The sequence below is a fragment of the Lemur catta genome, chromosome 12 (assembly GCF_020740605.2).
Source record: "Lemur catta isolate mLemCat1 chromosome 12, mLemCat1.pri, whole genome shotgun sequence".
NCBI classification, from domain to species: domain Eukaryota; kingdom Metazoa; phylum Chordata; class Mammalia; order Primates; family Lemuridae; genus Lemur; species Lemur catta.
In genome coordinates, this window is record NC_059139.1 from 52,526,126 (window position 1) to 52,539,055 (window position 12,930).

The following is a 12,930-nucleotide window of genomic DNA, read 5'->3' on the forward strand; positions in this document are numbered from 1 at the left end:
AGTGCTCATATAGCTTAGGTAAGCATTGGCATACCTCTTTAAACACTGCAAAACTGACTCATAAATCAGATAGTTTTTAAAGTATTAAAAACTAATACTAATAAGAGTCTGGGAATGACAAAAGTTTGAGCAGATAGCTGAAAAATAAGTGAACTGAGTGAAGAATAATAACAAAATTATAGGCATGAAGTTTTTGATATATATTTAAAATGTGTATCAAGAAAATCTTCTGGGGAAAAAAAATCCTTAAAGTTCTGTACAGCCAAATTGGTCGCCTAGTTTATTAAAGACTAAAAGTACATTTAATTAATGAAATATGCTATAGATCTTACAAATTCTAAGTGCTATTAGTAGCCTAATGATGGTTAACATATATCATCATTCCTGATATGAGTACAAACAGGGAAAAATAATTTAAATATCTAAAAGAGTTTTATAAGATTTTAAGAAAATATATAGGAAAGAACTGAGCCTAAATAAAAGACATTGGTTTCTTCTGGCTTTGGCACTGCCACTTGTATATATTCGGAACCATTTGCTCCTCTTTCCTTGGAACCATATTTACATAAGGTTATTTTATGTAATATAGCATCTCTGAAAAATTTGGTTATATGAGCCTCATAATTCAATATAGTTAATATATATTATTGTATGCTGGTTAGAAACGTACAAATATACAATACAAACATATAATAAAACATATATTATTGTATGTAGGTCTAAGTCACATTGTCTAGGTGTTGAGTTTTTAATTCTTTGACTGCTTTGGGAGCAAAACTTCAATTTAATATTTTTAAAGTAGACATACAAAACAAGCTTCTCAAAGTATCACTTATAATGCTCTTCTTGGAAGGGAAAATAAATAAATAATAAATAACCAGCTTTATGACATGCTAACCTTAGCTTCTTTGAAATACATTATAAAATTAATTTCTACCCCAAAATTTTCCCAAGCGAGACAAAAAGGATGTTTTAGCTAAAATAAATGATATTCTAGAATAATACGCTTAAAATTTCACCAACAGCTAGGATAGGTTCAACTTTAATGCATATTTCTGGGAAATTTTGATAGAGAACTGCTAACATCTGATGTATACTGATAGTATTATGCTTGTTCAGTAAGACCCCTTCTAATATTTCTAAATGATTCTCTATTGTTTTCCTATGCTATAAAGAAATTTGGTTGTATATAATAAACTGTTAACAGCACTCTTTGAAAGATTTATAGAAATATATTTTATGCTTATCCTATTTATTATTTTAAATCAACTGGGTTTTATTTAACTTAACCATTTCCTCAGCATAACTAAGAAAAGTGTAATAGTTGTCTCTTAGTAACAGTTACTATAATGTATTTTCTCACGTAAACTAACTAAAAACATTTATGATAGCACCTTGTTAGAATACGGTTTGTTGTTACATCAATTTAGACATGTCACAGATGTTATGTTCTCAAGAGCCCAACAGTGATGTTATACCAAGACTTTAAGGCATATACTCAAAGACAGCAAATAACACAGTTTGTTTATATAGGATGAAGGCAAAAAGCTCAGCACCTAGCTTTCTGCACTGATTATTTACCTGTGGTCCTAAGGGCACCATTCCTCTTGGAGGAGTCATTCTCTGCATTGGTCCACCCATATTTGGATGTCCTAAAAAAAGTATGAGGATATTAGCAATGTAATGAGCCTGAGTGCTAAACCAGAAGTCAGCAGCTACTCCTCCCTGCTGGGTGTTACACTGTTGGCTTCCATGGTCACTTTTCCACCTCTTACCACTACCTACCCATACTCTCCATTGATGTCTTGACTGAAATTTTCTTCCTATTCTGTGCTGAATTAATTCTTTCATATCATTTGCTTCTCTGTCCATGGAACAGTACAATAGAGTCTTACGTATCGGTGGCACCTAAATATCTTTAAGGAAGGACCTGATCATTGGGATTGTTAAACAAATCAAGCCACTTGCTGCTTAGCACCCTCTTTTCTTCTGCTCATCTTTCAGGTAGACAACCTCTCCATAAGTGATATAATTACTTAGTCTCCTACTTGTTAGAAGCTACATAATAGGTCTTAGGAGTTATTAATTAAAATATGGATTTTGGATATTTATGTATTCTGTTTCTTATGTTATCACCACACTCACTATCATGCATGTTTAAGAGTTGAAAATATGAATCATTTGGCCAGGTTACCTGCAGAAATGCAACAGGTTTCATTATGAAAGATGAATACAAATAAAATTTTCCTTAAAAAATAAAAGATTTCCTCTATGGTTCTGTACATCAATTTCATTTTTACTTCAGGGTAGTCACCTTGTTGTCGAGTTGGGTCCATTCCACTGGGGAGTAATGGCTGACTTCCTGGGACACCACCAAGTGCCTAGTAATTTATTGAAACAAAATAAAAACATTTTAAATTTTATAAAATAAGTAACAATTCTCTTTTTAAAATTCCCATTATAGAATGCATTTGAGTAGTTTTCCAGATTTCTTATATTTCACATTCATCTATAAATTTTTTAGGTATATATTTTCTATAAGTTTTTATAATAGTTCTAAAAAGATTCTACTTTGCCCAATTTTTTGGCAAATAAAATAAGTATCCTGGGGGAACAAACGTCTGTGTAAAAACTGTCCTATTTCTTCCTGAGAAGTATAATGCCTTTTACAAAAATTAATTTACTAAGGGTATGAAATAACTAATTTTGCTTCTTAAATGTAAGCTCTCTACTGTTTTACTCATTTGGGATTACAATAGCACCAGGACTAAAATGCCAAGGAACCAACGAATTTTTTTTTATAGTCACATTTTTCCCTAAGAAACTATTTAGAAAAATAATACCTCAATTAACTTCAAATAATTTGGTTGTATGGAAAAGGGAATCAGAACTGAAAAAGATGGATATTAACAGGGTTTGTTTTATGCTAGGATACACACTGAATCACAAGTTTCTCATAGTCGTGTGAACAGCACTTAGAGCTGGATTAAGGCATAAATGACTTAAACCTGCTGATCCGGTAAGTACATATGAATACACATATATACAAAATCCTGACAACTGGTATGAATATCTATGAAGATTCACTAATTTATCTTAAAGCAGGAAAGTCCTATCTAGTTAGTTAAAATATTCAAATATTTCAAAATAAATTTAATATTAAATAACTTACATTTTCAGATCAGAATTGTTTCCTTTATTGTTATCACTTGGGATGTAGTAGAGTTACCATTTCTCAAGCCATTTTTGTAATTCTTTGAATTTTCTGCTTATAAATACATCCAATACATATTTACTGAGCTCCTACTAGATGATCATTCTCTGCTCACCTCTCCAGCCTAATTTCTTGCCACGGCCACACTCATATTCTAACTTCTAGCCATATCAAGCTTCTTTCATTTTTTCTATTCATGCATTCAGTCAACAATATCTAAATGTCAACCATTAAAAACAAGAAAAAGATAAAACCTAAACCAAAAAAATCTCCCTTCTCAGGGAGCTCATAGACCCTTAGGTAGCTATCATTGACCTTTTAGATTCAGTTTTAGGGAAAGTATAGTTCCCCAAACAAGAGTATTCTCCTACATAACCACCACATAATCTTTCAAGATGGGAAATCAACATTGATACAACACAACCATCCAAGCTGCAGAGGTAATTTAAATTTTGCCATTTGTCTCAAGGTTTCTTTTTTCTTTTTGGTACATCATGGAACACATGTTGCATTTAGTTGTCACGTCTCTTCATGCTCTTCCAAGCAGGAACATTTCCTATAGTTCTTATCTATGTCTAACTTTACCTATCATGTTCTCGACAATTTTAAAGAGAATATGATTTAAATTCTATAGGATGACTGATGTTTTCTTCATGATCTAGACTCAGGTCGTCGTATTTTCTTAGCAGGGATATCACAGAAATGATGCTATGCTCTTCTCAGTGTATCATATCAGAGGGCACACATGACGTTGTCTCATCCCGCTGCTGTTGATGTTAATCCTTATCATCTGTGCTGCTGTCTGTAGGTTTCCACACCATAAGGTCATTATTTTTCTCTTTCTAATTGATTGCTTTTAGTATTAGAGCTATTTTGAGATTGTCAATATCTCATTCCTCCATCAATCCTTTATTAACCCACTAGCCGTAGCCTCCACTAACAACTCCTAACCACTATGATAGTTGCCAAATGGAGATATCCGTGCCTATCATTCTTTCTGTGTTTATTAGTTCGTATTTCACTGTAAGGAAGGGCTTCCCTTATTTGTTTATTTACTAACTTACTCAGGGGTTCCTATTTAATTCAATAGGCTGTAATCGATTGCTATCATCATTTATTCTGATATTAAAATTATCCCATATTTTGCCTATCCCCAACTCCCAGCAGCAGCCGTTATCAGCCCGTGGCCTCCTAATCTTGGATTCAGTTCTTTCTTTTAGTGGAGGACAGCACTTAGGCATTAAGATCTGATAAGATCTAGGTTCTCAGAGTGTTCTTGTTACTTGCATACAGCACTTTTAGGCCCTTTCAGTAAATGCTGAGCTTGAAAATCTATGTAGGTGCCCACGTAGGTATGTACACACATATCACATACACGTTTATTACTAATTCTTTATCTGTGTGTATGTAGTGCATATATACCATAAACTCATACTTTCTAACATCAATTCAACAAGTCCAATTCCAACCTGATAACCCAGGGTTATCTTTAGCCTTCTTCCTTTCTAGGTTTGTAAATATTTTCTCCAACAGTGGGAAAGCTGGCTTTCATTATCCTCAATATATTTACTCATTTATTCAATCTGTGTTATTTATTTGCTCAATATAACCAATCTTCCAACCACATTGGCCACTTCTTCCTGCCATCTCTGTGTGGTTCCTCCCTGCAGCCTGTATGTATTAGCATGTAGGGAGGGTAAGGGCTTTTTGTGTGCTTTTCTAGGATCGTGTATCTCACTTTCATAGCACTTAAATACTATCATGGCTTGTTTTCTTCTCCGTATCTCCAGACTGTAAGCTCTGCAAGAGTAGGGACCACATCTGTACCTTCTGGGACAGAGTAATAAATGTTACTGAAGGAATAAAAGGAATAGGGTTTACACTGGACAATGTTAAGAATCATTAGTGATAAAGGCATAAGAATGAAACAGATTTCAAAGAATGAGAAGAAAAGATTTAATTTTTTAAAAAATACCAAGAGGTAGGAAAGGAAACAAACTGAATAGGCATGAAATTAGGAAAGGGACCAAGACTAACATATCAGAATGTAAGACAAGAGTTTCAAGAAGAAAAATGTAGCCAACCCAGGTAAAAGTTATAAAGAAATCAAGTAGGAAGACTAAAAATGCCTAATTAACATTATCTTCAATTGTGAACTTGAAGATCTTGCTTTTTAAAGTCTCCAAGTGGTTAGAGTTATACACTCTGGACTTTGACATTCAATTTTTAAGTCTCATTGAAGACAATAATGTTTTATCACTGGTAAACATTTTCTTAAAAAATGTACTTTTTCTAATTTATCTTGGAATACCAGAACAATTTACAAGTCCTTCTTGTTTCCATTCATCTCTTAAAAACGTAGCATAATCTTACAACAATCTCGATCAATGTCAAGTTGTCTTTCAAAATGAGTATATTTACCTAAATTTAACTCTTTAGTTAACTGTGGTTGTCTTCTAGAATAAGACAAATCTCTAACTTTTAAAAGACTTTTATCAGTCTTGGGATGACCAGCTAATAGCTTTGTGCATGAACAGGGGCATAATCACTGCATTTTTAAACTTTTGATATCAGAATAAATAATAAATTTATACATCTTGTAATAACTTTATTTCCATATTTTTAACCTGTTAAATGTATTCCATTCAGACTTGCTTAACTAGTCACAAATTTTGGCACACATTCTTTGTTTTATAAAAAATCTATACTCTGACAGAAAAAAACAGTAATGATCTACTTAAATAATGACAAACATAATATCAATGATAAAATACACTTGTAAGCCAGTACATTTGTGCCACGGATTGTGCTAAGTCTTTATTATTTCATTCAATGCTTACAACAATCTTACAAGGTTATTATTATTAATCCCCTTTAATGATGAGAAACCAATGCTTCAAACATAATTTGTTAATTTGTCCACGGTTATCCTATTTTTTTACAACAGCTTTGTTAAACCATAATTTACATACTACAAAATTTGCCCATTTTAAGTGACAATTCAATGTTTTTTAGTATATTTACACAGTTGGGCCATCATCACCATAATCTAACTTTAAAACTTTGCCCATTTATAGTTACTCCCCATTCCCCCACCACTAACACCCTCCACCAGATCTAGGCACTCACTAATGTCTAATTTTACAATTTTCTATACTCCATGGTTATACTATTGATAAGTATCAGAGTCAGGGCTTAAAATCAGATCAATATACTCCAAAGTTCTGGAAGAAAAGCCTTAAATCCTAGGACTTCAGATAATGACATAATACAAAATTTTATTAAAACAGAAATAATTAAGTTGGGGAACTGCTTACTTCATAAAAAAATTATTTAGTCTACAAAAAATTCATGATTCCAATGGCAAGTCCATCTTTTCTTCACATCAGCAATAAGGCTGTTTTACTTTCTTATTATCACGTGTTGACTGGAGTAGCACTTTTAAGTTTTTTCAAAAACTTTTCCTTTGCATTCACAACATGGCTAACTGGCACAAGAGGCCTAGCTTTTGGTCTATCATGGGTTTGGACGTGACTTCCTCACTAAGCTTAATCATTTCTAGCTTTTGATTTAAAGTGAGAGATGAGCGATTCTTCCTTTCATTTGAACACTTAGAGGCTACTGTTGGGTAGTTAATTGGCCTAATTGCAATATTATTGTGTTTCAGGAAATAGGGAGGCCTGAGCAGAAAGGGAGAAATAGGGGAACAGCTGGTCGGTGGAGCAGTCAGAACACACACCACAGTGATCTATTAAGTTTGCTGTCTTACACGAGAGTGGTTCATGGTGTCCCATAACAATTATAATAGTAACATCAAAGATCACCGATCACAGGTCACTGTATCAGATATAATAATAATGAAAAAGTCTGAAATATTGTGAGAATTGCCAAAATGTAACAGAGACACAAAGTGAGCACATGCTGTTGGATAAATGGCACTAATCAACTTGCTTTACACAGGGTTTCCATAAATCTTCAATTTTTAAAAAATACAACATTTGTGAAGCACAATAAAATAAGGTATGCCTGTGTATTTCCTTGAATATCATTATATAGTCCACTCGTAGAAGAGTAAATGCTCACTGCTGATGAAAAACAGTGAATTTCTCAATGATTTTAAGATTTAATTCAGTTAATAATTTTGATCTACCAATTTTGCATGGGCCCCTTCAATAATATAAAATGAAACAGAATCATATAGTCAAGAAATAATAGAGCTGGAAGGGATTTTAGAAACACTGAGCCATTCCTTTTACAGGTAAGAAAACCAAAGCCCTGAAAGGCAAAGTGACTTGCTCAAAGTCACACGTTGTTAGTTTTTGGGCCTAAGATGCTTGATACTTTTAGGTCCTTTCAACAACACTATTGTCATTTTATTTCTTTAAAAAGGCTGTTTTGGCTGGGCACGATGGCTCATGCCTGTGATCCTAGTACTGTGGGTGGCCAAAGTGGGAGGATTGCTTGAGGCCAGGAGTTCAAGACCAGCCTGAGCAACACAGCAAGACCCTGTCTCTACACAAAATAGAAAAATAAGCTGGGCATGGTGGTGTGCAACTGTAGCCCCAGCTACATGGGAGGCAGAGGCAGGATGACTGCTTGAGCCCAGGAGTTCAAGAGTGTAGTGAGCTGTGATCGTGCCACTACACTCTAGCCTGGATGACAGAGAGGGACCCTGTCTCAAAAAAAAAAAAAAATCAACACCAAAGATATTGAATTTACTGTAGGAAGATGTTTGTTGTTTCTCTCTATAGCACAACTCACCCTTTGACTTCTTATTTTTCTTTTTTCTACATTTCAACCACAGCAGCTGCACTATTTAATCTAATAGCCCTTTGTCACATGCAGCTATTTAAATTAAAATCAATTAAAATTAATAAAGTAAAAAATTCAGTTCCTTAGTCACACTAGTCACATTTCAAGTGCTCAAAAGCAGTCGAAGTACTAAAGCTACTGCATATGACATTGCAGGTATAAAACATTTCCATCATCCCAGAAAGTTCCATTGGACAATGCTGCATTAGAATGTCAGCTCCACAAGAAGAGGGATTTTCATTAGTTTATTCACTGACATATCCCCATGTCTACACTGATGCCTGGCACACAGTAAATCTCAACAAGTATCTGTTGAATGGCTGAATATTTCTTAGAGAGATTTTGTATAGCCCCATGAAGTTTCTAACCACATATATGCCAATGAATTCTTTGTATTTTCTTATATCCAAAAAGGGTATATCTATGAAAAAATGACTATAAGAAAAGGAGATATGTTTTGGTAAAAGAAGTAAACATTGTATCAAAAACCTCCATATAACTATAATTTAAACTGGGTTGTAAGATTCTATTAAATTCACTACCTAAACTTTTCTTGGTTTGGGAAGGAGAATAAATTATTATTATTTTTTTTTTACCAGATGTATTAAGTTTGTTAATTTTCTTTGTTCTACAATGGTGGAAAATAACTGGAAAAAGACATATATCTCAGGATAAACTCAAAATTCAAAGTCATAAGGAAATAACATTTTTAGTGCTGTTTCTTTGGATTTCAAATAATAATTTAAATGTTAGTGTAATTATCATAATAACAAAAAATAAGGAGATCCTAATGATAGATAGGCATATTTTGAACAGCCCAAGAAGCTACTTTATGCTTTTCATCATTAACCACTAATTTATATTAAATTGGTATAATATATTCAATTTTTAAAGTAGAAATTCATTACAATTCTTTACAATTTCAGCTATAAGATTCCTATTATTTACCACTATAGAAAATATTTCTCTTTAGCTGAAATCTTTCTTTTCTTTCTTTCTTTCTTTATTTTTTTTTGAGACGGAGTTTTGCTCTGTTGCCTTGGGTAGAGTGCAATGGTGTCATCATAGCTCACTGCGACCTCAAACTCCTGGGCTCAAGCCATCCTCTTGCCTCAGCCTCCTGAGTAGCTGGGACTACAGGTGCACTATAACACCGGAGTAATTTTTCTATCTTTAGTAGAGACAGGGTCTTGCTCTTGCTCAGGCTGGTCTCCTGAGCGCAATCCTTCCACAGCTTGGTCTCCCAGAGTGCTACGATCACAGGCATGAGCCACTGTGCCTGGCCTGAAATCTTTCTTAGGTTTTCATATTATCATTAAACAAAAGTCAAATTCTCTATGTAAAATATTTTGTAAAGATAGAAAATTGTTGGTAAAGAATATGCTAAGTAGCATTTATTCTGAGTGAAAGAACAGGTAAGGAAGAGTAAATACGTAGTTTGTTCGAAATATAGGTACCTTGGTTACGCAGGAATACAGTAATTTATTTTCAGTATATGAGTAAATGTCTCAATTTTTTTTCTGATCAAATATCTGCTGATATTTTCCCTATCTGTAAAGTGATGAAAAATCTTTTTAAGATTTGCTTATACTTACCATTCATTATGTTTTTCTTCTTACCAGGTAAGAACTATATATTCAACATTAATAAAAGATAAGCCTATATATTGAATAACTAGAAGAATAAAACATCTGTACTTTTATTTACCTATGTATATAATTAACTAATACCTTTTTCTAATCACAAATGGAATACCTGCTCAATGCAAACTTTAAAAATACAGAAATTTTAAAAAGAAAAATAACTCATAATCCCACCACCCAGAAATAAAGGATATGGGCCTTACAGTCTTTTGACAAATGTGTTCATGTGTGTGTCAGGGGGGAGAGATGAGTGGGGGAAATTCTCTCAGTTTGTACATTTGTATAGCACAGGTAATATACTAGTATGTTTTGTGCTTTTAAAAAAATATTTGGTAACAGATTATGAACAATTTATCATCTCAATAAATTTAATTCTATAGCACGTCTTTTAACATATGCATATTATTTCATCATTTGAATATATCATAATTTATTTAACCACTCATCTCCTATTGAAAAGATATCTTTGAGGATTTCAGTAGATTGGTTAGATGTAAGTGGGCTTTTAGAATACCAAATTCAATTTTAGAGTTTAAAATGGACAGCAGAATTAACAATGTGTATTCTCAATTCATATATCAGTTGGCAGTGTTTCAATCCATATATTTGTTCATAGCATAAATTTTCAAAATTCTATAGGATCACTAAATCAATACTTTATTCTTGGTGTCACTCAACTCATTAACAGTCTCTGTACTTCTGGCTGCTTTGACTTCCTCACCATAGTATTGAATGGATACTGTGAACTTTTCTAATTGACATTTTATCCATGAGAAGGATAAAGACCTGCTCTGTTCCAGGTTACAGATGTTTCAACACCAAGGACCCCTTCTGACAGCTGAACCAATTCCAGTGTAAAACTGTAAAGTCAAACATATTTTGTGGACTTAACTTCTGTTTCATATGCTTGCTCATACATATTTATTCCCTACTATATTGCATATTTTTGTAATTTGACTTTCCTTTCATCATTTTAGACACTCCTATCCTTTCCTATATTTTTTCAGCATCATAATATTCTACCATATTCCAAACACCCAATCCTATAAATACATGAAGAATACACAACATTATGGATTTAGTCTAGAACCACAAAAATGGTTTTAGGACAACTTAAAATCTGTAGCCAAATCATTAGTAATTATAAAATGTGAAGAATTTATTTATTAAAGAAATGCCTTTAACATATTCAAAATGACCAGTCAATACCAGTGAAGAGGTTAATATTTCACTTTCTATTTTCTTAGATACAACCTATTAATAAAACAAAATTTTATTAGTTTATATTCAATTTAAATGAAATCAAAATTAAAAATATTTTAACACATTTTTGTTTTTATATATATCATTCCAATTCATCACCAAAAATAGCTTTTCCAACTCTACCTTAATGACCACACAATGAAATTGAAGATGTTTGTGGTTGAAAGGTCATGCTCCTAAACAGGTTAAACATTTCCTAAAATAATATTATTTATTCTATTAACACAATTATTTTAAAAAATAGTATAAATGCAAATTACAAGCTTGGATGATAGACATCTGAATTAATGGAGTTTAAATATGTGTGTGTTGGGAGGGCAGGAACAGACAAAAAAAGAACACTTATAGAAGAGTACAATTGTTTTACAATATATTTTAGGTAAAGACTGTTTAAAATTCTTGAGGAAAAAGAGCCTGTATAGTAATGTATTATCTTTAACTTTTAATAGTCTCTTTTAAAAATACAAAGACATTGCATACTTGTTCTTAAAACCTTTCAGCAATCTGGATTTACAATTTCACATCCTCATCCCCATCACTTCCTAAAAGTGTCTTATATTTTGTTATTCTCTGTAGATAGGGAACCTACGATAGTATCTTATACATGACAGGCATGTCAATATGTCAAATGAATGCAATTCCAATAATTTTATCACATTTCATCATTGATACATAATACATGAATTCAAAAGAATTCTAATAACACACTTATACAAGAATTTCACATTTCCCTAATTCATATTTTCAGGAACCTTCTATACGTATGTAATATACAAAGCTATAGATGGGATGTTTGAAAAACCATGAAGCCTCCAATAAAAGATGCAAATTTCTGCCCTTTAAAAAGAAATTTAAATGACTCAGGCACCTATATAAGTAGATCTGACAATATATACAGGTTCACCCACAGAGAAAATAAAATTCCCATATGTTGGAACACTTGGCATCTGTGCACTTCCCTTTCCTATTTCATGCCATGCTTCCCTGGCCCTGTGTACTGAATGCAGATTCAGCCTGTAGGAGAAATATGCTCCAGCTGCTAATGTGAGGACTGCCAAGCACTACAACCATGAGATGACCCAGCACTTCCGCTTGCTTAAAGTTTTCCCCTAGGGGTGAATCTGGGTGCTGGCACATCCTGCTGTGCACTAGAAGCAGAAAACAGCAGCAAATTGGGACACTTCAAAGACACAGCATAATTTCAGTAAGAGTTAGGAGAGAAGAAGCAGACTTCTGCTGCTATCAAGTAAATTAGTAACTGCAACATTCTTGTTCCATTTTTGGTAGGGAAGGAAGTGGAAATGGAAAGAAAATAAGAATGAAAAAGAGTATTTATTGTGATAACAGTGATCTGGGACAAAGCTGCAGTATACAAATAACAGAATTAGGGAAAGTGACAAACATGACATAATGTTAAGCATTTAATTTCTTCTTGTGTTACATACATGCACATTGCTTATATCCTAAAACCAAGCTATAAAATCCTTGTAAGAATTCTGTTTTATTCTCTTCAGCAAATCAATACTTACGATATTGAGGAAAAAACTATTAGAGAATAAAACACTATGACATTTTAGAGCTCTTATAGATTACAAAAAGTTGGAAGATTTACTGTTAAATATTTATTTATTAATAGATCTAACCCTTCTAGAAGCAGCTAATTGCTTGCCCGATATGTCATTATAATTGGGCAAAACTTATATGAATAACTGTTAGAGACATGATATTGAAACCATATTAAAGTAACCAAAGTATGTTCATAGAAAATTATTACCATCCCTTAAATGAGAGAATAATCAGCATTTACCAAAATTATGTAAATTTTAAAAATTAGGTTCAAAGTATAAGGTAGACTTCAAGGGTGAGCAAACTTTTTTTTTTAAAGATCCAGATAGTACATACTGTAGGGTTGCAAGCCACATATGGTTTCTGTCATGACCGCTCAAATCTGTATTGTAGTGTAAAAGCAGCCACAGACGATACATAAATGTATCCGTG

The 12,930-nt window shown here is 32.9% G+C and overlaps 1 protein-coding gene across 2 annotated transcripts in view; it reads right to left on the reverse strand.

The window, feature by feature from the left end:
- Positions 1 to 12,930, reverse strand: part of SSBP2 (single stranded DNA binding protein 2) — a 269,811-nt gene that overhangs the window by 41,469 nt on the left and 215,412 nt on the right. For both annotated transcript variants that reach the window (XM_045566334.1, XM_045566335.1), the window contains 2 exons: positions 2,315 to 2,381; positions 1,582 to 1,652 (listed from right to left, as the gene is read on the reverse strand). In XM_045566334.1, the coding sequence (XP_045422290.1) occupies positions 1,582 to 1,652; positions 2,315 to 2,381 (138 nt within the window). The remainder of the gene's footprint in view (positions 1 to 1,581; positions 1,653 to 2,314; positions 2,382 to 12,930) is intronic.